Source organism: Pseudopodoces humilis, chromosome 1 (assembly GCF_049639895.1).
Source record: "Pseudopodoces humilis isolate 2021_Gansu_Grassland_sample_001 chromosome 1, ASM4963989v1, whole genome shotgun sequence".
Taxonomy (NCBI): Eukaryota; Metazoa; Chordata; class Aves; order Passeriformes; family Paridae; genus Pseudopodoces; species Pseudopodoces humilis.
The window spans coordinates 124,100,584-124,126,960 of NC_142200.1; the positions used below are offsets into that span (position 1 = coordinate 124,100,584).

A 26,377-nucleotide genomic window follows, 5' to 3' on the forward strand; every position below is an offset into this window, starting at 1 on the left:
TAGAAAAATAAATCAAGGGAGTAACATTGTAAATGTTGGACAAAATTTCAACGTAATATTTGTATTATACTGGGGGAAAGAATGAGAGAATTAAGAAGTTAAAAAAGAAATTTAGTAATGAATACCAAGTAACAAGGTGAAGGAAGCTACAATGAAGAAAGCTGGAAAGGTAGTATGGAAAGAAGCTGAGATTAAAAGACAAGGCGTGCTCTAGGTGGGGTTAAACCATTGATTAGTATGAAGCCAAGATAATGCAATCAAAATGTTTTTCAGTTTTAGTGTGATTTCTGCAGCTCTGCAGTGTCTGCCTCGGTTCTGCTTTGTGTATGCCACACTGTTGAAAGTGAGGGATGTGTTCAGCATGTCCCAGCTATGCTTCTGGAGGAGGGTACCTTGCTTTCGTACGCATCCGTGCTGACTTGGGCAGGGGGAATGGATGGCTCTGTCTGACTTCAGTCTGACTCCCCCTTCTTGGTGCTGCTGTACTCCCAGGGCTTTCCTTCTGATTCAGTCTCTGGCTAGATGCTTTTGCAGTTTATATTCCATTTATATTCCATTTATATATGACAGCTGAGTTGAAGTGTCCTTTGAAATTTTAGCTCATGACAAACTATCTTGCAATTTGATATAGCGTAGAACTGTTTTTTTTATTTTCTTTCTCTAGATAATGCTGTCTATTTGGTGGGCTATTTTGTGGTTTCGTTAATATAAAGTCCTTGTTATAGAGTTGATCTCAATGTTAGAATGGAGGAATTTGGAAAGTAGAGCTGCTTTTTCTTTTTTTTTTTTCTTAACAAGCAAAGAGCCAATCCCTAGGAAAATTCGAGTTAGCCCTTAACAGGGAGGGGACTAGGGGTGAAATATTTCTCCAAGTTGAAATATAAGACAAAATGAAAATGAAATCAAATTACAAGGATCAGATCCAGAGCTCAGCCCTTTTTTTGATGAAGGTTCTGAGATCTGTGGCTTTGTGGAGTTGTGTATCCCTAGTCCTAGAGCATATGGGAGAGACTGTGTAGGTCATGTGGCAGTGGATAATAAATGGAGAACTGCAGCTTCAGGAACTGCCAGTCCCTTGCAACCTTCACAAGCACTGTTATTCATCCTGCTAAATTAAAGGTCAAAAAAGGCCCTTTTGTAAATATGCATTTTATTTGGCTCAGAAGTGGGATCTCCTTACTGCATACTGAGTTGGCTGCTAACATTCATCTTTCTTTGGAATGCTCTGTATGGATGGAAGCAGGAAATTTTATTCTGAAATGAAGATGTACAAACTTGTATCCAGTCCTGTCATGCCTATTTATTTTGTGCCAGCAAGAACAACATTCCACTTTATAATAATGATCTTCAAGCAGAATTGTTGCTTCTTTTGTAGATGAATGATTAGTTTTAAAAAATGTAATAGCTGTGTAACCAGTGGTCATGAAAAATTAATCTGTTGGTATCAGGAAGTACTTTTATTGGCCTCAGAATCACTGCATTTAAGTTGACACATCTGTACACTCCATAAATTGCAGTCAACGACTGTGGTCTGTTGATATTTTGTCTTGTTACCATCTGTTCTCTAGAAACCATCATTTTCCATCCTTGCTAAGAGTACATTAAATAACCCCTTAGGAAACATAATGTATTTGTCACTGAATCATTGATTTCATTTTTCACCTATGGATGTTCAGGGAAGGAGAAATGCCAGACTACAAAGTCTTTTTTTTTTCATTGTATTTTATTGCAGCTCAGATAAGAATATAGAAACATATTTAAAAAGTTCATTGTAATGCACTGAGATGTTCCTTTTGGGATGTTTTTGAAAGAGGCTCATAAAAGTTCATCACTGTTGTGCACTATTCTTTTATACTTTGTGGGAAGCTGATGAATGAAAAGCATTATTATAGAATGATTACAACTCTATTAAAACATGACATTAATTATGACATGGGAAATGGCAGATCAATTAGTTGTAATTGTAATTGCAGGTATGCAATTTCTACTGCAGAATAGAGATAATGGAGATGTTTGAGATAATGGAAAAAGAAAAATGTCAACAGAGTAGAGGCTCTTCCTTATCCATCCATGCTTCTAGAAGTCACAGTGCATCATATATGTTCAATCAGACATTTTCTGCCATGGATTTTTTTTTTTTCATCAGATGTATTTAGTACTTTATGGTACATCTAGCAACTTTAGTTACAGAAGTGCAGCCAGGGACATACAGAGCTTTGGGACTTTGCATAGTTAATGAATATACTCCAAAAGGCTTCCTTAGACCTTTGTTTACAAGGCCTAATTGTGGATATTCCTGTACAGTTAGCACTTAGAGAACTGAATGATGTATTCAGGTACTTAAACAAAAAGGTCAAACTTGATATGGCTCGTCTCTTCTGTGTTTTATTTTTGAGCATGATCTTCACAGGCTTAACCCTTCCTACATGATGCAGTGTATTTGCAAATATGCTAAGGTATGACTCTAGCTGTGTGTGTATTAATAAAGGCTAAAAATCAAGTGTTATTAAAAATCAAAATGACATCTTAAATTATTAAGTTTAAATCTTATATTTGGTTTTGCCCAATTGAAATTGTTTTTTTTGGTTGCGAAATTTTTGTGACCATATCTTTGGAAACTGAAATTTGTCACAGAGGGATAATGGAGATGAATAGAGAAGGAACTGTTGCTTGCATATACTAGTTACTGATTGCCAGGAATTTTTCTGTTGAAATTTAGATAGATTCAGTACTTCCTGAATGTGTTACAGGCATTAGCAGGGCTGTTCTCACAGTTTCATTTCAGGGTAGCCTCACAATTAATACACTTGAATGAACCTTAGAAAATTTGGATTCTCTCCCTGTCACTTCTGAGACACTAGTCACATCACTTAAAGAATGAACTCTCCAGACAGAATTATTAGCCTCCATGTCTTTCTTTCTGAGTTGCTCATCCCTTTAATTCCTGAAGTCTCACAAGCAAATACCTTGTGTTGGCAAGTGAGAATGGATGGTGAACTGCCCCTCTGCTAAGAGAAATGAGCACAAGCTGAGAGGCAAATCAGATATATAAACCTGGTTTTTTTGGATACCCGATTAGAACCGGGTGATTTTTAAAAGAACATTATGTGCTGCAAACGTTCAGATCCTAGCTGCTAGGGAGTTTGTATTTCTAGATGAAGAATAACGGGAACATCTGATAAGGGTCTCAGTATAGGCAGTATAAAAATTCATAATACTGGAAATCTGGCAGAAGCAATGTGGCTACTTTGAGAAAACTTGTTGGAGCTGGAATGGGCTTTACTGGGGCCTAAAGTTGACCATTCAGCTGTATTTTCTTTCCTTGAAAACTTCTGCTTCAGTACATAGACAACTTCCAGCCCCTGTGACAAATGGAGCAGGGGCTCCGTGTCCTAAGCTGTTTGCAGCATGGCTTTCCTTCCACAAAGAGCTTTGACCTGTGCCCTCATGACAATAGTGCCGAAGCAAAAGGCTGTATCATACTTACAGCAAAGGATTTGTATAAAGTTTGTGCAGGAAGTTGTTAATTATGACACTTATAAACCTCCTAAGTTTGCTCTTACAGGTATAGAATGTTGGTAGCATTCTGCCATCCATGTTATAAATGTCTTTACTTAATGATGGGAAAAAGACTAAAATGCAAGAGTCCTCTCAAATACCTGATGAGGTGTTTTTTTGAAAAGCATGTACTGACATGGGTGTTAATATGAAAAAAGACCCCCTAGTGCTGCATTCTTCCCTAGGTGTCAATGTATTCTTGAATTTGGGGGTTTGCAGAAGAAAGTGTAAGAGAAAGTGTTGAATTGAAATTTCAAGGGGAAAAAAATATTTTTTCAGGTTATATTTATTTGCAGGTTGATTTCCACCCCCCCTCCCCATTTCCTTATTAAACAGTTGGTTATTCTATTGTACCTCTGAAGGCAAAATTTAGATATTTGGAGATGCTAGTGTGGAGAGAAAAAGTCAGTTGGAGAGAGTTCTGGTTTGCTTCTTTCCAGGATATTCTCTAGTATATTGGTCAGTGCAACATTTAAAGTGATACAAGTCATGGTGCTTCCACTGCTGTTTTTGATTATGTTGGCTAATTTTTGTACAGTGCTCTGAAAATATAAAGTTCTGTGTGAGTGCTAAGAATTGTTACTAGTGTTTCTCCTCTGGGAGATTATTTCACAGACAAAGAGACTTCAAAGTTAAGAAATATTTATTGATCATAAGCCTAAATTTTCTCTTTGATCCATTGCATTCCCTTGCTCATAGGGTTTACCTCTTTATAAACAATTTATTGGTATTAATGTTCCACCTCTAAATCACTGTAGATGGATTGTGTGTATGCTCTACATTGAGATCTTATATCTTGCTTCAAAAGTCTTCCAGCTGCTTAGTCTTTTCCTCAAATTCTTTCCAAGTTTCCTTTCTCTTTTTTCTTATCCCCCCCTCCCCCCCCCCGTTTTTTTAATCAGGTTGCAAATACTTGCAGTTTTTTGAATGCATTTTTATAAAATGCTCTGTGAAACAGAACTGACTTTATCCTGTTCCTGGTTATGGTGCTTTGGTATATACATCTCAAAACTGCATCTTTTTATGGCCTTAAAGAAATCTTTATACACAGAAGTACAATTGTTCTCAATGATAATCCAGATGGCATGAAGGCAGGAGGGGACAAGGGACAGGGTTTTGTTCTTGAGTTAGGAGGTTTAAGAGCTCTCCCCTCCTCAATTTTGGTTTTGCAGTTTTCCCTGTGGTTTAAAATATTTTACCCTTGTGTTTTGGGAACTTGGATTTGCTGTGTTGCTTCAGTGGATGAGTATGAATTTTGTTCAATAGTTAAGCTGCACTGGACTCTTACTTGCTCTTAAAACACAAATCTGCTGTCAGACTGTATGGCAGCAGAAAATAAGAGCATCTGATATGGAAACTTGGGAAATCTGGACTTCAGAAGATTGCTGTGAAAGGCAGAAATTTAACTTTTCACTTGCTTTGTCAGTCTAGCTGATTTCCCCTATTCACTATTTTTGTCTGAAATAAATCTATAGCTAGAAATTATTTTGTCATCTTATCTTTATGAACAAAGGAAAACCTGAATACCAAGTTACTGTGAGTATATAGGCAGGAGATCGTATTTTTGTTTTCAAGGCAGACAATACGATCTGAAAAATTGTCCTGCAGTCCCTGTTTTTCAAAGAAATGGATAAATATCCTCTAAATCTACAGTTACAGTAAGTGGCACTGGCTAATGATTTGATTTGAGGATTGAGAGCGCAGTCTGGATTTACTCTTTGTGCATTAAGGCAGGTCAAATGGACACAGGCTGCATTTTAAATCAGTAATGGAAGGCTGAAGCCTGCCTTAAACCAATCACATCATCCTTGCCCAAGACCAATTGATCCCAAGAGACTGAGCCCTGTGAGTACAGCTTTTATATGAATGGACTCTGTGCAGCCTGAAGTTTCATTCATAAAATGGATGCTGAAGGGAAAAAAAAAAAAAAAAAAGCAGCCAACTCACACACGCCAAACCCTGGAATGTCCATTTATGCAGAGCTGAAGGGTGTAGTGTTCCCTCAGCTGCTGCTTTTGCCAGTTGCCTTAAAGTAATGATTAATGCTGCTTGGCCCTGCCTGCCTGCAACCTGACACCATTTATGGCCTTGGTGTGTTTCTAATGTATAGTGAATGAGAAGGCTACATTCTCAAATCAGAAACATAAACAGGAACTGGCTGGTCTGAATTCCATTCAAATATGTCACTTCAGCCGTGCAGTGTTTGTCCAACTTCGATTTTACAGGCAGGGAATGGGGCGGGGGAGAAAAAGCAACACAGACATTTTTGCAGTAAGATTACCAACAAAAGGAGAGAGGGAGAGAGAAAATACTGCTGTCTTTTGTTGAACTCAAAGGAGAGCAATGTTTAAGATACATTTTACAGTTACTGAGGTTAATAAAAGCAAATACATGATTTTAAAGTATGCTCAAAAGATCAGCTCCATGTGGAATTTCAATTCAGAGCTGAATGTATGAGCCTTTGTTTTCCTGTTCTGCTGTACAAAAAGTTACACATCGCCTAGACAGGCTGTTGACATCTGGTCTCACAAAATGCATTAGATGTTGTCATAGATCTAAAAAACAAAGTTGTGGAAAGGAAGATGTTTGCTTAAGGTTTTTTCTGTATGTTTGTAATATTTCTGCTTAGACATGAACCAGTGGGGCCAAACCTAATTCTCTGACAAGTTTTTGTAAGTGAGGTGTAAGAAATTAAACTTCAACAATTTTAATTATCTATTTTTAGAAGGAAATGTATGTGTATCTATAAGTGCACATACCTGTGAGTTTGTTTTTTTTCCCCTGGATTCCTGTCACAAAGGCTGGTGACAGAGAAAATGGATACAACCTTCCATTCTGTATGTTTTCTCTCTGTATTCATAATAATTTGGGAAAAGATTGCTTAATTTTTAAATTTATTTTAGGGAATTTTTATCTGTTTTTGCTCATTTAATTTCAGTGCATCTAAATTTTTTTCATGCTGAATCTGCTACTGAAAAAATAATGCTGACTTTTGTATTGCCAGGACTTTACCAATTTTTGTGACTCTGTTCATTACATAGCTTGTAGAGGATAAAGCTTTTAAAGGTGGTTGAACTAAGCCTCGATCCACAAGCATTTGAGTGGTGAAATATGCTCAAGCAATTCCTGTATAAGGAGTTTGTAATTAGTTCTAGTATTTCTACCTGAATATCTCCCTTTGGGTAGATATGAGTTTGAATCTGAATGTATTCTGCAGGTTTAAAAAACCGAAAGAATTTTTACTTCTCCCAGCAAAACACAAATCATGCATTTTTCTTAGTTTTCTTAGTTAGTGCTACCTGAGCTATTTGTTGTGATCTTGTTTGAAGAACTCCCTTTCTTACCTATAAAGGTCCTGTTTTCTGGTGATTTCATTATTATCTTCACCCTTGAGCTGGTCAGAACTTCTCAATGATGTTGTAAACAGCTGCTTTCAGCCAGGAGGCTGAATGTGTTTCAGTGGTGGATGAAGTGCTCCTTTCTAAACAGTTTGTCTGTGCTCTTGGAAATCCATGAACAGAAAAGTTATTTGCAGTGATATTGTGACGTTTTAAGTTTAATGCCAAAAGTATGATGTGTTCTAGTTTGAACAATTTATTTTTAAAAGGCTACTTTTGTCTCTGCACTTGGTAAAAATCTCTCCCAGTACAGCAACCACCTGCTCACATAGTAGAGAAGTGCTTGTACTGTGCAAGGGGAACTCTGAAAGGCACCAAAGGGGATGGCTGGTGCATTCACAGGGTCACGCTGTCACCTGGGAGAGACACCAGGTTTGTCCCAGCTACATGAGGGACTTGTGCATGCCCTTCTCTACCCAGTAGCACAAAGGATGAGAATCTGCATGTGCTGCATTTCTCATCTATGGGAAGACAAAGTGGCACATTTAAGTCTACCTGTATAGACACACAAACTCTCAATTACTGAAATAGGGGCCAAAATTCACATAATTACTTTTTAGACCAAAAGGAGAATTTAGAAGGACGTGGCATAAGTGAAATTGCAAGATTGCCAGTGAAGCCCCTTCAAAGTTTTGGGGAACAGCTCCTTTTGGAACAGTTCCTTATGGAATCTGCTTCTAATATGATTTACTTGGTAATTAAGTGTAAGTGGAAAAGTGGGCAGAAAAACAATAGGAAGGTTTCAGTCTTATTATCATCACTTTGTCTTAAACCTGTAGGGAAGTAGGCATGTCTCACTAGGAGCTGAGTGTTTGGTGAATTTGAGTGACTTGGTAACAGGCTCCCCGACTACGGCAGCTGCCTGCTGGTGCACCACAGCATTCACCTGAGCTTTCACAAGGAGGGTGAGGCCAGGCAGGCAGTTCCCTTCTTCTCCCACCCTGTTTCAGATGGCCTGTGTCTTCTAAGGCTCCATCTCCACGTCTCCCTCTGCACATGGACGCGTGCAATGCAATGCCTCGGTATCACACTGTGCTTTGTCACAGGCACAAGGGGTGTGCCCTGGGCCTCCAGATCTTCAGCTGATAATGATAAAGTGAAATGAAAAGTAATTCAGAGTGTAAAGCAACAACCAGCCCTTTAGTTAGGGAAGCTGTGTAAGGTTAGAAACAGAAATGGCTGAAGAATAAGTCCTGGTTCAGTTTGCTAGTTCCTGCTTTGCTCTCCTTCATTCAGAAGAAGACAGTCAGTCGCTTCATACCATAGAATAATCTTGTCATTTCATCCCTTTGCCTGCAGAAGCTCCATCTTCCCTGTGTCTATCCTGGTTAGGGACACAGACTGAAATTATTTTTTTTTCTCTGTGGGGTAGGATTGTGGGAATGAAATCTCATCCTTATCTTTGAAAAAAAATCAGAAGAGAGGATTTAAGGTTTCTTTACCTGCTCTGAGTTATACAGGGCTGAGACAACCTAACCCTTTAAATTCTGACATGATAATTAGTATGAACTATCTTACCAAGGGACCACTCAGGTGTCTTACTTGATAATGAAACTTAGAATCTGTGCCTGCTAAGTTCAGTAGCAGATTTTTCTTGTCCTGAGAAAGTCTGTTTGGGCTTTTTCTGCTTGGATGTATTTTAATGAAGGCATAGCAGAGCTTATTCCCATTATTTTTCTCTGTGATGATCCTGGATGAGAGGGCATTTTTGCAGCATCTAGATTATGTGAACTTTTTAAAACAGCACCTATTGCGAAAAGAATGGCTTCATGGTCTATGATATAAGACCATATTCATTGTTTTAAGATGACTGCTATGCTTCTAAGAGGAGCAATGAAGAATGACCCCTAAGTATTCCAAACTGATAATAAAAGATAATAAATTTTTTTACATTTCCATATTTTTAGCTAGTTTGTTTTGTTTTGTTTCTTTTTAAAGAGGTTCTGCTGTTCTTGAGCTGATGTAACCTTATGATGTGAATTAATTCATTAACAGTCTGATATAAGCTTGTTGTGTGTTTAAATCCAGGGACACTTTCCTTCAAAGACTAAAACTTGCAAAAAGATGATAACTCAGTCATCTCAAACACTTGGATCTTGCCCTAGAAGTATTTCATGCCTGCTTCTGTCTTATTTGTTGTCTTGAAACAATGGTTTAAGGAGAAGAAAACATATAATTGCTCTGTAATTTCTACACTAAAATGTTTCCTTTTGAAGTAGCTCCGCTTAGCATATAAAAATACTTCTGGGTCTTAGTCAAGCATTTAGTACAATTTAAAACTGCAATACTAAATTTCATTGGTTGGACTTTTTATTAGATAAGGTAGAAATGAAAGCAGCAGGCAATTTAATTAGCAGTAATTTTTCTGGGCAAGTCATTACTTTGATGAACTTCAGAGCAATGTTTATGGCTCCTAATTAACCATGTTAGTCATTTGATTGAATAATCACTTTGGAAATGTTTCTACAATTTGATTAGAGTCTGACCCACTCTGATAGTCATAAATTAACTGATAGCACTTTAGGATAACAAGACTCTAGTTACTTTACGAGAAATAAACTCTTCCTTGCTGTATTTTTTTGGTCCTCTCTGGACTGTTTAAGCACAAGCTAACCAGAAGATTAAGTAATGTTGGTACAAACAATGCTTGCCTTAAAGAGACTCCAGATGTTAATTATAATTGACTTAGGAGCATGGGAGATGAAACCTCGACTTGGCTAAGAAGACAACTTTGTGGATGCATGCATAATTCTTTATTCAGTATACTCTGCTCTATCACTTTTTGAGAGTGGAGTTCATGAGTCAAAAAGGGCTTCGCTGCCAAACTAGAGAAGTTTTACCTAAAATAGAAAATAGCATCTGTTTCAGTTCTACAGCTTCCTCTTTTTTACGTAGATTTTTCCATTCTCCTTAGAATTCAATGTACTTAGTAACAAGAATGATTCCTTGCAGGTGAAGCACTGCTTGTAGCCTTGACTTCTAGTCTGCAGAGCTATACTTGACTCGGGTGATCACTGAGTCACTGACTTCTGTGGCTGCTCAGAATAGCTGCCTGAGACATTAGAGATTCTCTAGGCCTGAGGAGGCAGGCACTGAGCGTTTTATCGAGGGAGGAGGTAATGAAGAGTTTGGCACAGATGTGCAAGAGTGACTGTTAGTGGAAACTTATTATTACTGCCCTCTGTTTCACTTGTTTGTGAAGTCAGTGTAAAACCTCATTTTCTTATCCTGCCAAATCTTTGATACTCATCACTAGTCAGTGAACAGTGAAATTTGGAATCACAGTCTGAAAGAGTTTGTAGGCAGTGTTGGAAAAATAATGTCTGCTCTTTCGACCTCTGTTTGCATCTCTTAAAGAGTTACAAGTTACTGGTAACAGATTGCAATAGCTTAGGGTAGGAGTTCATCGCAAGATCAAATAGACTTTGTTAAGCAAGACTTTTGATATCCAAGAAGTAGGTTAAACATGGTCTAGAAGGGCAAACATTTACAGTGTGTTTCTGTTTGCAAGTCCCTATGCACAGGATGTGGCTACTTGGGGACAGTGCAAGACATGGGGAAGAAATAGAAAGACATTTAAAGAATATGTTTTTCATTAGTTCTATTTGGCTTTTCTCATTCTTTCTTCAGATTTGAGTGTAGAGGCGGAGAATGGCAAATATCAGTATTACTTAGAATACGCACAGTATTTTTTGAAAGGTGTTGTTTTTGTTTTAAACTCATACAAGTGGAGACTGATATAGAAAGACCTAAATTTCTAGATAAAATGCTTAGCAATTGCAGAAAATTTCACTAATCCTTCAAGTTCTTAACCAGAGTTTAAAAAGCATTATCCTACTCCAAATTCACTTTGACATTCCTCATGCAAATGTAGAGTTTATACGTGTCCAGTGTGACTGGCAGTCTTTTCAGGGCAATTGATTAAAAACTTCGGGTTGAATTAGTTACAAAGATAGATATATAAGCACAGGGCTTAAAATATTCATGGTCACCAGTGTGGATTTTTTTGTGAATGGTCCAAAGTGTAATTGCCATGGGAATCAGCTTTTAGCAAAGTTGATTATAAAAGGTTTGGAGTTCAAGTACCTATCGTAGATAGGATCTGTGAGCCTCACATGACTTTCTCCTTGGCCATGTGTGGTGTGTGCTGCTCTGAAATGCTGACTGTGTGTTGACAGGTTCCCTCTCACTGTAACTTGCATCCTTTTCTGTTGCTCTTCTGCTTGTAGCCTGTCCCACTGATAACCTGCACACTTTTAATTCCAGACAGTCTTTTGACATGCATTGTCATCTTCTCCTTTCAGAAGTGCCTAGCTGCCATTCCATTTACATGAGGCAAGAAGGCTTCCTGGCTCACCCAAACAGAACAGAAGTTAAGTTTTCTATTATGTATCACTTTTGTATGAGAGAAATGTAAAAAAATTTAAAAGCCTGGGAATATTTGGGGTTCACTTGGTTTAATTCTGCTGCTGGGAAGACTTGCATCATCTTCCCTTTTCAGTGTTGAATTTCTGATGCACTGAATTTTTTGTAGTTTCGTTTAGTGCCACGGGTTAATCAGGATAGAAGCAATTATATTATGAACTAAACTCATTCTGCTTTTCAAGACCTCTAGCACTTGAAAGGAAGATACCCTTAAAAATTTGTCTGTTTCACCCATTATGCTCAAGTGGTATTTTCCAGGCTGTTAACATAACAAGCTCAGTTAACTGTGTTAAGTAATCAGTTTTATACTTTAAATTGAGTAAAGGTTTTGGGTTATTCCTTTTGTTATTATTTTTGCAATGTTTCGATGCACTTTATGCCCAAATTGAGATGTACCAACATTCCCAATGATTTCAGTAGGACAGAGCTTTACATAGTTGTCAAAATTAATAATTCTTGGTGAAAGCACTTTATATGCACTGAAAATAAGAAGTCCAACAGAATTAAGATGACTGAAAGAGAGGTTATAGCCTCCACTGTCCTGTTTTAGTTTATCTGTCTTAATTATTTTCTGCTTGTTTGTTTAGAGCTTATTTGTTTTTGTTCCAATGGGCAAATTTTGGAAATGGGGAATCTGGTTTTGAGATTGGTAAGAATTCAGATAGATGTGTGAATCAAAGTCTTCCAGGAAGACTTCATTTGCTAGTGTAAAGACAGAATCAGAAAGATAACACATCTGGCTAAAATCCGGTCTGCTTCTGGGCTGAAAGAAAGACAGGAAAAAAAAAAAAAAGGTAGTGTTTAAGGTGAAACAGGAGATGGAAATTTCTAAGTCTTGTTATATGAAATTATATGGAGTACAGAAACTTGATAAGGGAGGTGAGAGACATCAGAAAAAAAATAAACAAACTGCAGGGATAAGGGCAAAAGATTTTGAGTTTTAATCACAGCACAGATAGGGGAAAACCCATCTGAGCTGTGTTATGCTGTTATAAGGAGTTGGAGGTGGTAAAATTTCCATGAATGACGTAAAAAAAGCAGTGCTGTTTGCTAAACATTTATTTTCTGTATTTGGAAATCAGTCAACATAATTTTACAGAGGTCATGTCAAATCTGATTCTTGCTGAAAGTAAAAGTTTGATTGTAAAGATAGATTGTATCGTATAGTTAGACATTTTATGGCATTCAATTTGCCTCTGCATTGCACTCTGATTAAGAAGTTAGCACAATGTAATATCAATAAAGTACACATTAAATACATTAAGACCTGGCCAACTGACAGATCTAAAAGAGGCTGTCACCAGCCAATCATCTCTGAATGGACTACAGTTCTGTAGGAATTCATATCAGGAGTGTTGCTATTCAATATTTTCAGTAAAGATATGGAACAAAGTTAATAGATAACTTTATGGCACAAAGATAGAGCAGTAAATAGCGGGCAGGACAGGGCAGTCACACAAAACAGTTGGAATGGTTTGATTATCTGGGCACATTAAACAAAATGTTTTTTTAATACATGAATGTAGACCAGGCCTGTGGAACCGGGAAACAATATATTGGAAAAACGGATTTTGAGATGGGCCTCCTCTCAGATTCACAGTGGGAAACCAGCCCAACCAAATACTGTAACCTTAAAAAAACCTTCTGTAATACTTAGTCAAAAGGAGGGTCAGAGGTGGGCAGGAGAGGAGGAGATATTTTGTCTCACTCAGTAGCACTGGTGAGACTGATATGCAGTACAGTTCTGGTTAAGGAAAATATGAGCATAATAGGAAATGGTTGGAATGTGTACAGAAAGGTGAGCTAGAAAGACTGCTGAGTTGTAGAGAGTGTCTTTTAATGACAAAATAAAATTTTACAAAATGATCTCACTTGGAAGGAACATCAAGAGCAGTGTGTGAGGGTGACTTGTGTGGGTGTGAGGAGGAAATACTGAGTGCTACTTCTTTAGTCTTGCAGGGAGAAGACCTGCAGGAACTAATGGTTAAATGTCAAAGCCATGCTAGTTCAAACAGGAAATGAGCAAACATTTTGTAATAAATCATAGAGAAAAATGGGTGCTTTTTCATTTTAGCAGGTGGAGATTAACAGTCTTTTGGGAATGCATATGTTAATTAAACACCCTTGTACTTAGGCCAAAATGTTGGGTCTGGGCAGTGTGTAAAGGATGTGGGATATTAATCTGATTCCTGTATAACTTAGTGTTCCCTCTGGCATTAAGCCTGTGATCTCGTTTTTCTCCATGCATCTTTTATATAAACACCTCTCTCTTTTTGACTTACAGGCTGTATGTATGAAAAGGGACCTAGGCAGTTTTATGATGACACTTGCGTTGTTCCAGAGAAGTTTGATGGTATGTATGACACATCTCTCTTTTTCCTGTGTAGAGATGAAAAAGAAAGAGATGAGGGACTTTTCTCTGTTGCTGATCAAAAAAGCCCAGTAACATTCCAATTTAGGATTCCTTAACACACCATTTGTGGTGCGCCCAACCAAAGCTGACCTTTGTCTCTTGAAACCAAAGTCTCCTCTTCAATAGGATGTCACTCGACTTTTGCCAGCGAAAGATGCTGCATCCAGACTTGTGGCTGAGGAGCTCAGTTCCTGTACTGTTGAGAAGTAATAAGAGGATTTCCATTGCACTGATGATCACATACTGTTTGAGATTTAATGGAAGCTGTACTTATAATTAACAAAACAGTGGAGAAAGCAGCAGCTTTGGTTTTACTGAGGATTAAGCCTCTTGTCTTGCTGTCTACAAAGTGATGAATAGTGGGAAGTGAGTATGTAGGGCATTTTTGTGTTTATCCGATGTATTTGCGCTAGGTTGAATGTACTAGTGGCTTATTTTTCAGTGGGATTGATAACAAATCAATGCTCTGTTCACAGCACTACCAATTACAGTAGAGTTTTTTAAAAGAGAAATTCTGAGGTCAATTAAAATGAATGGCCCAAATTATCCTCAGTTACTCTGATGTAAAAGCAGTTTTCTGGTGTAACTCAGTTGATTTCAGATTTATTTCATTATAAGCAAAGTAGATGGACCCTGTATTTCTTGCCAGTGACTGTTAGCCTGCAACTTTGGGAAGAAATTTAGAGATCAATTTCTTAAATTTGCTAGAATAGCATTATGTTAGTGTGTGCATACTAGTGTAGTGTTAGTGTAGCTTTTGTTTTAGTGTGTGTATGTCCAGCTTTATTGCAGGAAAGATTAGATATTTCCTGAAAAAACCTGTCAACAAATCTCTGACTACAGTTAAAAGTAGGGCTGGAGAATTGGTGTTTTTCTCCTACTTTATGTATCATTTTATCACTTATGAATTACAAAACTATTGCATGTTTAGCATTTGCTGAAGATCTGGAGACTCTTAAATTAAAGTAACCCAGAGAACTGTACATTCTTCAGAGTATGACATGTATTTTTATGTTGGTAAGAAATAGATAAAGAATTTTAGACAATATTAGACCTAGATGAAGATTGCTTAATCCAGTATTGCATTGTCATTGCATTGACACAGTCAGAGAAAGAGTGATTTATTGAAAGTCTGCTTTATACCCTGGCTTTGTAATGTGAGCTAGTTTGGGGTTTTTTAATTATTTTTTTTTAAAGCACATAGTGTCAGGTAATTTTTGTTCCCACAAGACTGTGGATCTGATCTGAGTATCAGTGTCAGATTTATATGTGCATTTATGAAAATGGGATCAGACCCTGTACAACAAGAAGTTAAAACTCATTAATAGTAGCATTTGTCTATGTCTTCCTTGAAAATCCTTTTGGTTTTATTCAGGAAAGGGAATGAAAATGAAAAATAAATACAGTAAAAGAAATAAACGTTGGGATATATTTTTGTGCCTGCAAAGCAAGCAGTCTGCTGCTAGTTTCTATGACTGCGCATTGAGAGAACACCTTGTACTCTAGAAGATTGATCTCATGATGCAAATAGGTGTGTTTATACTTGCAGCATGATGGTTTGAGGGAAAAATAACAGATGTGTCATCATATTCTGGACAGTAAAGAAAAAGTTAGATAAGCCCAGGACTAGTCTTGATGTTTCAGAAGTAGATTCTCAGCTGCTTCATTTGAAATCAAAGATCAGCACAAGGAAAGAATTTGATCCTGTGTAATATTGCACTTGCTATTTGCACATTGCTCAGCTATCATTACAAGAAAAAAACCCGTCCTTGAAAAAGGAGGACTTTCAGGACTGGAACTTGAACCTCACATAAACCAAAAAGCCTTGTGTTGATTTATTTGTTTTCCACGGCTATTGAGTCAATTTTCTTTCCTGATTACAAAAGGAAGTGATCCATTTTTAATATTATTATTCTGACTTTCACTACACAGAGCCATTCTGTAATGGCTGTCAGAGCATCTTAATGTTGTGGTTGACTGTAAATTGCTGACTTTCCTTGTTAAACAGGTCACACTGTTTATTGGAGGCTTTTGCTGTTCTGATAGTTGAAGCAAGGAATTTTACCAGTGTATCTAGGATTGCAGTCCTCGTGTGGAGGAAAAAAATACTGTCTGCTTCAGCATCAGACCTTTCAGCTGTTGTTGTTTGCATGAGTTGTTCAGTATAGTATGATTTAAAACCAACAAAGACAGTATGGATGTAGCAGGTTGGTTTTCTCATTGGCAATTTGTAGAACAGCTAGTAGAATGTTATTGATATTTTTAAAAGGTTTTTCTAGACTTAAAATTTTAGAAAAATCAGCTTATTGCTTTTCAGAGGGAATGCTAATTTAATATGTAGATATGAGTAAAAGTAATTTCTGCTCATATGCAAGTTCAGTATGCCACAGAGGAACTCGCATATCTGCAGGATTTACATACCTATACATAAAACACATGCTGTTTGAGTCCAAGTCAAATACTTTGTCAAATTTTCCTTAGAAGCATTTGCATGCAAGAGAAGTTTCACTCAATAGGGTTTTGCAGCTTTATGAAGCCTACATTACTTTACCAAAACTGGGACCTTTGCAAAGAACACAGTTCTTCACATATCAGTGCTTCAAAAATAGTTCATGCTCTTTCAGAGAGATATTACAAATTAGGGATATTGCAAAATGGTTTACAAGAGATTTGCGTTTATCAAAACTACATGGGGAGAGGCTTAGTGAGACTTCCATAAAACATGAATGAATTGAAGTGTTTTTTAGTATATTAATATGTTATTGTAAGTTGCCAGCAAACAAGGGAATGTTGCATTTGAAGGTGGCTCATTCTTCCCTGTTTTGTTACCCCTAATGATTGCTTTGCCTGCTTATCTGACAAACGGAGCGATGGTGTTCCATGGCACTGCTCCTCTAACGCTGTTGTGGTTGTGTGCAGGCGATGTCAAACAGGAGCCAGGCATGTATCGCGAAGGACCCACGTATCAACGGCGAGGCTCGCTTCAGCTCTGGCAGTTCTTGGTAGCTCTTCTTGATGACCCATCAAACTCTCACTTCATAGCATGGACTGGCCGAGGCATGGAGTTCAAGCTGATTGAGCCAGAGGAGGTGAGTTAGAGAGCATGGCCTCACATCCACTGCCCCATCCTGCAAATTTAACTGTGCTCCTTTGGACTTTGGCATTATTTTCCGTCAGTATTTGGCATCAGTAGTGCTTTAGAAGGGTGATAGAAAGGACTGTCAAGGGAAGTGCTTCAATTAGGACAGAAGTATGGTTAAGCATAGATTTGACTTCTAATCTCACAGAATAATAAAAATTTTGTAAGTACTTGAGTTAGTAAATAGTTTGCATTAATTGTGGAGTCCACATTTTTCAGAATCACTTAATGGATGGAACTGTATTCCAGAATCCTTTGAAAACTTGTCCCTTACTAGTCTTTCAGCACCAAATATTAGATTCATTAGATTGAATCATTAGATTGTTTAATACAGGCTTAGATCGTAGGCTTGCAAATGCTCATGCACATGCATGGCTCTTCTGAACCATGAAGGACTCATGGGGTAGATAAAATTACTTATATTCATGAACATTTGCTGAAGCGTGGCTTAGTTCACTTGTGTGATAAACAGGAATAAATTGAATGTTTTATTACATAAACTGTTTTGGACTAGGTAATGTTATGTAACCTAGCCTGCATTCTAAACTATCATGGAAACTGTTGGAAGATCAGTTGTACGTGAATTTTGTTGTAAAATTGATGTGGAGGATTTTATTAGGGTTGTCAAAAGGCAGTCTCATTCTGCTTTACTTTGTTGCCCCTTGAATAAGGTTTTCTAATAGAGGAGATCACAGCAAATTTTCTGACAGGATCCCCTCTGAGTTAGAGCTGAGTGGGAAGGCTCGGGGGTGTATGGCTGCTTCTGCATTCCTATTTCTAGTGTTTGTCATCCATCTACTGGCATTAGCAGTCTGAAAGCTTTCTTGCATGCTACTTACATGTCTGCTAACAGCTCCGTGGAGATGCAGGAGTCCTGGTGTCAGGGCTGATGTCCCTTTCCTTCCCGACATGGTCTGTCTGAGGAGCAGGTTGCTGCAAGGTGCTGACTCTCCTTTGTCTGAGCATCCCCTGCTCCAGCAATTGTCACCATGGCAGCTCCTGGCATTGTGTATCTGAGGATTTGAACTCAGAACAGTTTTAGTCAATATGATACTGAAACTTTGCTGGCAAGTTCTGCTGCAGCCTTAGCAGACTACATGGATTCCTTAGTTGTGTAACCTGTCCCGGAACAGAGCAAAATCTTTGGAAAGTATTTTGTTTGGTTTTGGTGAATGATGTACATGATTCCCCTCCCTCTGCCCTAGTCTCATGTTTTTTACTTTTTGTACTTTTGTCTTGTCTTTAAGGTTTGTCCAATTTTTTTCAAGATTGGAGAGTTTTATTGAGAAATGGTTTCCAGCAGATGGTGCAAAAACTTTATAGATTTTATTAACTAGGGAAAGTAACAAAACCCTAAGGTTTCCTTATTGTGTAATTCCCCGAAGAACTGGGTATTCTAAATTAACTTAGATCATCTGCGTGTCTGGCTATGTAGAAGTTGCTTTGTGTTTTTGAGCAGCATTTCATCCAAGATCTGGAGGAGGCTTGAAACTTGCCTCATTCTGTGTGTTCCTAGGAATACAAAGGAGTCTAAGTTCCTTTCATATGAATGTCATGAATCTGACAGAAACAGTCAATTAAAATAAGAATAGCCTACGGGAAGTTGCACAATTCTGTTGGTTGCCAAGTGTAAATTGAAGGGAAATCAAAGAGCTTGTTGGTTCTGCTGTGGCAGGTTAGGATGTCAGTGACATGACCTTTCCATCCATTCCTTACTGGAGGTGTATGCCCTCATAGAAAAATTGACAACAAAAATGAATATGTATCAGCTCCTGGAGTGCCGTAGTTCATTCAGAAAGTAACCGTGAACTATGGAGCCTGAGAATTGGGCATAGGTCCACTTATGCAGACTTGTCACAGGGACAGCAACCTTCAGCAGGAAGGTAGGGTAGAAGGGCAGAAGCCTGAATCCCTTCCACAAAGCAGGACTAGGTAAATGCAATGAGTTCAGAGATGGGAACTGCACCTGAGTGCTTGTTTAGGAGTGTCAAAATACCACACAATGTCACATGTTCTTCACCATTACTTGTTATTTATCTTTGTTGTGTTTTTATTTATTTTGCAAGCCTGTTATGCTGGGGACTTTTAGGACTCCAATTAATGCAGAAAAAAACCTTGGAAGAAATAAAAAAGGAGTGATGTGGTCATGTGTTACAAAAATGAATAGGTGAATCAAAGTTAGACATCTAGGCCAAATCTGCAGCTGGAATAAATTTATGTGATTGGAGGTGTTTTTCAGTGCAGCTAAAGTGTAGCTGAAGTTATCAGAGCTGTGATAATTTACATAAGCCTGAAAAGTTGAACCACTGAAAGGAAATAATGCTTTCAAAAGAAATTTTAGAAATTACTGTCCAGGTGGACACTGAAATCACAGATTTTGCTCAATGCTGCATGTTGTCATGGCTTGCATCAAAAAGCCCCAGACACCCATGGGAAGTTTTGCAGAGCAGTCTGCAGAGAGGCTGCTTGGCTACTCTGTCCTTTTTCCAGAGCTATATGCACATGCACCTCTCAATCATTTTTATAAAAAGTACTTTAAAGAGTTCATCAGCTATGCCTTTTTTTCCCTCTGGTGATATTATAGTCATTTTTACAGACAGTAATTGAAATGTCACCAATAGCCGATTAAATTTCGGGTGAGGAATAAGGAGTTAAGCTCTTTAAACAAAGGGTCGCTTTGTCCAAAACTATCTTTAGCAGTAAAACAGGAAGCATAAAGTCAAGTAGAAAACATAAGTCAGAGCAGAAGGCATATTGTTCTCTATGGAATAGTTTCATGAGTTACTTGCAATTCACTTTTTATTGTTATTTTTAAGGGAGATTGTATTACTGAAACCATGAAATTTCTGTTCCATTCTTCATACCACCATATAGTTCTTTCAAGTGATTATTCTGCCTCCTCAGATAATTTATTTTTTTTGCTGAAGTAATGTTTAAGACTGGGAGTTGTCTTTTCACTTATATGTCCTAATAATCACAACATTGCTGTCATTCCAAGTATGGTCTGTATTAGTTCATGAACTGTGTATGCATATGTGTTTGAAATAACGTAGTTTTTTTTTCAGACAGCAAGGAAAAGACAGGCATGGTACAATTATCCATAGTATAAAACTGAAGAAAGGTTTTGTGAATTTTTTCTGGTGGAACTTGCTAAATATTTTTTGTCCGTCATTGCTTTGTATGGCTTTATTTCTTCACTGGTTTTCTTTATTAAAAAGCAAAGGAAAACCCTAACCCTCTACCACATTGTCCAGTGAGTCTGTTTCAATTTTAATGATGATGTACATCAAATTAAAATTCATAGTAGTACATGGGAAGTTCAGGTCATGGCAACCCTTTCCTATTTGTTGCACCTGCAGGGTTTTCCCTCCTGCATCCCTAGATAAAGTATCTAATGATAAGATCTGCTTGTTAAATGCATTTAACAAATCATTGCTAATCCATTTTTGTGGCAGGTGGCACGTCGCTGGGGGATTCAGAAAAACAGGCCAGCTATGAACTATGATAAACTTAGCCGGTCGCTTCGCTACTATTATGAAAAGGGAATCATGCAAAAGGTGAGTAGCTGATTTTGTACTACATTTCACCAGAGTCTTGCATGTTAATACATAGGTCAGTTTACAAGGAGTGCTTGTAATTGCGTGGCTTGTAGGTAGTTTTTTGTAGGTAGGTAGTTTTTTCATCTGTTTAGGCAAACACTAAGCTTTTGGATCTAATAGGTCCAGCACATGCATTAAGATTTTTTTTTTTCTATGTAAAAAATGTCTGCGGTTTTAGTTCGCACAATGCATTTCATGATTATAAGGAAAGAAGTAACATTCAAAAATATCCAAAAGAGCTTCCTGGCAGCTGGGAAAGGCAAACGGTAGAGTACAGTCTGATTAATGTTTTGCAGATCTGAATTAGCTGCCCAGTGCTTGGGTACTTTAGTAAGTGCAAGATAGGGGAGAATAATTATGCCTATTAACATACCAAGTACTTTAATTTTTTTACCAGTAGTGTCATAGTAATACTGATTTTGAGTGGAATTTAACATTTATAATAGACTGAATTAGGAGAAATATTTAACAATAATTTACATATTACGGGGTAGTCTAGCTGACAGTATTCAATCCATCCTCCTACTGTGGCTTGCTGGTTTTTAAATCTTGCTGTGTAGTACTATGTACTACGGAGAAATCAATAGGAGAAACCAGTCTGCTATATCTACAAAACTGCTAGGTGAGATCAAAGATCATAATAAACACCTTAGACTCCAAAACTTATTCCATGTCTTTTCACATTGGTCTTGTGACCAGTGACGATGAACATGTTTAAACTAGTCATATGCCAATTCCATGAGTGGAAACAGTGCTCTCAGCTCGAGTTACTGGGCAGCTCTTCCAGTAGGTTTTGTGAAGTCTTACAAGCTCTCTTTCTTAGATTATGGGATTGTTGTAGTGCACTCCTTTTTCACTACCAGTAGTCAATTGGACAACAGTTTGGGCTAGTATTGACTTACAGTTCTTCAGTAGCTCAGCACCTCATTCCTTTTTGTGTGTCATGTAACTACACTGTGTCTTTGTCAAGTGGATTGGAAACTGGGTCCGATCAGGGAGAAGCAGAAGCACTCAGTTTCGCTGACTGGTGCTTCCGGCAGAGGAGTTCCTTGTTGCAGGTTACAGCTCAGCTGCATAGGCAACTGTGCTGCCAGAACACTTCAAAGGCAGCAGAGAAAAAAACCCCAAAAAACTAGCAGAGTGAAGCAAGTTGGAAAAGTGGGGATAGAAATACCAGAAGGCTGATAATGTGGCCCCAACCCACACATCCATTTAACATGGAAAGTTTACAAGTACTTTTGACAGATAGCTTGTTACATCCTAAACTACTACTTTATTATCTACAAGAATGTTTAACACACGTTTTGAAAGCCAGCTTGTATGCTTATTTTTCTGACAGAGCAATGTTTCAGGTTTGTCCTGGGATCACTCTATCTGGCCAGTTCGTGTATGTTAAAAACTAATGGGGGTTTCTTTAAGGCAAAGTTTTTATGCATATTTTCCTTATTTAATTTTTAAATCAACAATGATAGCAGGCTGTGCAAAAGCTTGATTTCTGAATGCAACCTCTATCCTATCAAACTTGCTGACATTAATTTGATTTTAAAAATTCTGCTGCAGATACAGTCCCTACTAAATTCTGTTTTTAGAATAAATAAGCTGAAAGTTTAAGGAGGTGCTTCAAACTATTTTGCACCTATAAGTAGAGAGTTGTTAAGTTTGCAACACTTTTTCTGTCTTCACTCATTCACTTCATTGCTATGGTAGCTAGAGTTGCAATAAGCAGACAATATGATTTTTATTTTAAAATAATTGTAATAAATTGTGAGCATGCAATGTAATGCATATTTCTAAGCACAGTTTTTTAAATAGAAGACACTGTATTGACTTTTGTTTGTTGTTTGTAATAAGACAGCACTTCTGTGTTGTTTTTATCATCCTCTAGCTTTTAGGAAATTGAAGCATAGACATACATTTAAGGCTCCATCTGATTAAGTGAAAACTTTAGGATCTTTGGACAAATTGCCCCTCCATAAGCAAATCCAAATATCCCAGCTTTGCATGAGCAATTGCTAAGTACATATTAGCCTACGCATTTGCTTACGCTGTCCCTGTACAATCAGCACGCACTATAACTAAAGTGCTTTTATACGTAAGTATGAATCAATCTGTGTAAAGTGAAACCCAGATCTCTGTCGTGCAACATGATTCTTTTTTCCACTTTGCACACAGAGTGTGTAATTTTATTTTGCCACTGTTGTGACAATTTGTTTACATTTTCCAATAAGAACAGTTCCATTTGTAGTTAACTATAGGAAATGATCGCAAACAAATACTTAGAGGTAGAATACTTAGTTCATCTTCCAACAGGATGTTACGTGTGGCAAAATCAAGAGCATTTTGCACAGTCTGCTTTAGCAGGTCCCACTTGTCTTTGCTAGGTCATTGCTTTACCAGTACTACTGTCACATTATTAATTGTGTAACAAGGGCGAGTTCTTTACAAGACTGTTGAACTTGGAGTTGCAAAACATGAGGCCTTATGCTGCACCTTTTTTCCCCTTTTGTTGTCCTAAGGTGGCTGGAGAAAGATACGTCTACAAGTTTGTTTGTGACCCTGAAGCGCTTTTCTCCATGGCTTTTCCCGACAACCAGCGCCCCTTACTGAAGACTGACATGGAGCGCCACATCAATGAGGAGGACACTGTGCCTCTGTCCCACTTTGATGAGAGCATGGTCTACATGCAGGACGGAGGCTGCTGCAACACTCACCCCTATAACGAAGGCTATGTCTATTAACAACAGTGATACTGAAGGGGTGTTTCCCCCTCCCTTAAGCTTCTCCTCTTTCCCAAGACCCAGAGGAAAGCTGAATTGACTTCAGTTTGTTTTTTAAATAGTACACTAAAAGGGGCTTTTCCTGTTGCATTACTCCTATGGTCTGCCATGGACAGCGCACTTTATTTGAAAGGGGAGGGTTGGAACCTAAACGTTATTCTGTGTAAAGGAGGAAAAGGGTGGCTTTGCTTTTTACTTAAGTTTGGGACGGGAACATACAGTTTTAAGTAAAAAAAAAAAAAGCTATATCATGTCTGTTTTGTTTCATATCAGCATAAGATATTGTACATTTTCTCTGGGTATCCGTAGTACAGTTAATTCTCATTGTGCAAAATAACCACTTTTGATGATGATATCAGCACAGCATGCCTAGGGCATTTGTTTCTTGCCATTCTTAATTGTCTTTCTGCAGTTATAAAAGAGAAGCAAAGCATATACTACAGCATTTAATTTAGAAGCTTCCAGTGGCAGAACTTGTTCCTTGCCTCTGAGAACATCCAAATAGTTTTTCTAATTTCTTTTTTATTTTATTATTTTTTTGGGGTATGATCGCAAAAAAAAAATTAAAAAATCCTATTTAATGACAGACTGGCCATAAGTACAGTGACCAAGCAGCGAAATCCCTGACTTCAGACTGCAAGCTGCATGCTGTATCTGGTGCCACATTGCTATACATATATATACATATATACATATGGCCCATGCTATGGCGTTGATTTTTCAAGATCCATTTGAGGGTAGTAATGACATGGAGTAGGCTTTCTGATGATCATGTCAGCATTAAATACAGGATCATGATCAGGAGGGAGAAAACATTTTGTATCCTTCCATTTCCTTTGGTACATAAATAAGTTATTTAATCAATAGGAATTAACTGTACTAAGTCACATATCTAATTATGCTGTTTAGACACAGCAAGCACTCCTTGAGAAAAATATCCAATACACTAAATAGGTACTTTAGTAATTTTTAGACACAGTACCCATTAATATGCATTTAAGCCTTTTACTGCTGTGTTATGTTGATAACATATATAAATACTAGATAATGCTAATGCTTCTGCTGCTGTCTTTTTCTGTAATATTCTCTTTGATGCTGAATTTACTATGACCATTTATAAGCAATGCTGTAACTACAGGTAGCATTTCAGGACAAAATAGATGACTTGAACCATTTATTGCTTAGAAAATAGCTTACGCCATAGCTGTGCTATAAGCAGCTTTTATGCGCATCCACAAATGACTAGTAAGCTTCAGCTTGCTAAGGAAAGCTCTGCAGAACCTTTTGTAGTTTTCGGTGGAACAGAGATGAACTGTTAAAGAATACCATGAAGTTGCTGTATGACGTTGTAGTGCTGGCACTGGTGTTACCAATCAACTTGTTTTGGACACTAAATGTAAATGTGATCGGATATGCTCGGAAGACAATTTAAATTTTGAGGGTTTTTTTTGGTTGTTTTGTTATTTTTTTCAAATTGTTTTATTTTTTTGAGAGGGGTTACCTTGAACACAAACCACACCTGCTATTCTGTATGTAAAACAAAAACAAAAAGTGGCAAAACCCCAAAAATTTAAAATATTTATGAGCACCTTTTTCGAAATACAACAATTCATAGTTTGAAGGGATGGAAAGGGAGGTAAGAATTGGATTTCATTTTTTGCCCAGTGAAATTTAAATACTTGTTATATGAAGTACCTCATTTTCCTAGATTGGCAAGAAGTGGGAGAAAAATAAATACATAACCATGAAAAAACAAGAATAATTTTCATCATAATGGATGGATTTCAAAGAGAGTCCTAGGCGGTGTGTTAATCTTCCATCCTTTGTCAGTTAAGACACTGCTTAAGTTATGAATATTTTAATACACAATTAATCAAAAATAAAGAAGTAGTGGTCACTAGAAACCACAGTTGCATAGAAAGCATTTGGGCAGGTATTTAATTTAACCAGATCCATGAGACAACATATTTTATGACATATGCCTTAATATGCCACCTAATTCTGTCATCCATAGGTCTCAATGGCACTTAAATACTTGGTGATCAACTGAGAAAAATAAGTCTAAAATTGCAGAACTAGCAAAAAGGAAAGGGAAAATGTTGAGTAATATTGTTTAAAAAAATTGTGGTTTCCACTGAAATAAGGTTCAAATGAAACATGCTTTGATGAAAAGTCCTTGGATTGGTTTTGGTTCTTTAATGTCAGCACAGAGCGCCTCTTGCCTGTGGCAGGATGTGGGTATTTGGGAAAGGGGTTGGACAAAAAAAAAAGGAAAAAAAAAGTTTTAAAAATTGCATCGAATGTGTAATATTTAAGAAGAAAAAAAAAATATATATATATCTGTATATGGTAGTGACTCACTGAACAAAACAAGCAGTCAGACCAACATTACATGATATCTCAGCAGAAGACAAAAAGTCTTTCACTGAACTGATTAACCCTTTTTAAAATGTACCTAAGAGGTTTATTTAAAGTCTATTTTTATTCCAATTTTTTGTTTGTTTGGGGTTGGGGATTTTTTGTTTTTTGTTTTTTTGTTTTTGTTTGGGGGTTTTCAGGTAGAATAATAAATCTGGCAGCTGATTTCTGCAAGATTGTTGTGTATTGGATTCCTAACCATTTGGATTGAAGAGGCCCCTGCAGAAAGATTATTCTTTTGGGAGAGGAGAGGAAGGTCTGTCCCCAGTGCCTAGAATGGTTTTCTTCCAAGTGTAACAAAATGGACAAGAAAAGGAAAAAAAAAAAAAGGGAAAAAAAAGAATGTGGAAAAAAAAAAAGGTGAGGAGTCTATAGAATTCATGTGTATGTATATATGAGTTATAGCTAAGAGTTAGATTACCAAAGCATTGTATTTGACTGAAAAAAAAGGGAGGAGGTTGGTCTTTGCATATTTTCCTACTAACAACACTTACACATTTCCAGAGGGCATTTTAATACCCTGCTGGATTTGAGTGTGGGATGTTTGGGGCTGGGGTAATGGGGCTGGGTTTTCATTTGGTTGGTTTGGGGGTATTTTAGTTTTGATTTCAAGCTGTACCACAAGTGGAGGGAATATGCAGCTTTCACCT

General features: G+C 37.4%; 1 protein-coding gene across 7 annotated transcripts in view; it reads left to right on the plus strand.

Moving 5' to 3' along the window:
* ETV1 (ETS variant transcription factor 1) overlaps positions 1–25,901 on the plus strand; it is a 115,219-nt gene extending 89,318 nt beyond the window's left edge. For all 7 annotated transcript variants that reach the window (XM_088054446.1, XM_088054454.1, XM_088054442.1 and 4 more), the window contains 5 exons: positions 11,261–11,327; positions 13,664–13,734; positions 16,714–16,883; positions 20,389–20,490; positions 23,049–25,901. In XM_088054446.1, the coding sequence (XP_087910572.1) occupies positions 11,261–11,327; positions 13,664–13,734; positions 16,714–16,883; positions 20,389–20,490; positions 23,049–23,270 (632 nt within the window). In that variant the 3' untranslated portion in view covers positions 23,271–25,901. The remainder of the gene's footprint in view (positions 1–11,260; positions 11,328–13,663; positions 13,735–16,713; positions 16,884–20,388; positions 20,491–23,048) is intronic.
* Positions 25,902–26,377: the final 476 nt, after the last annotated feature.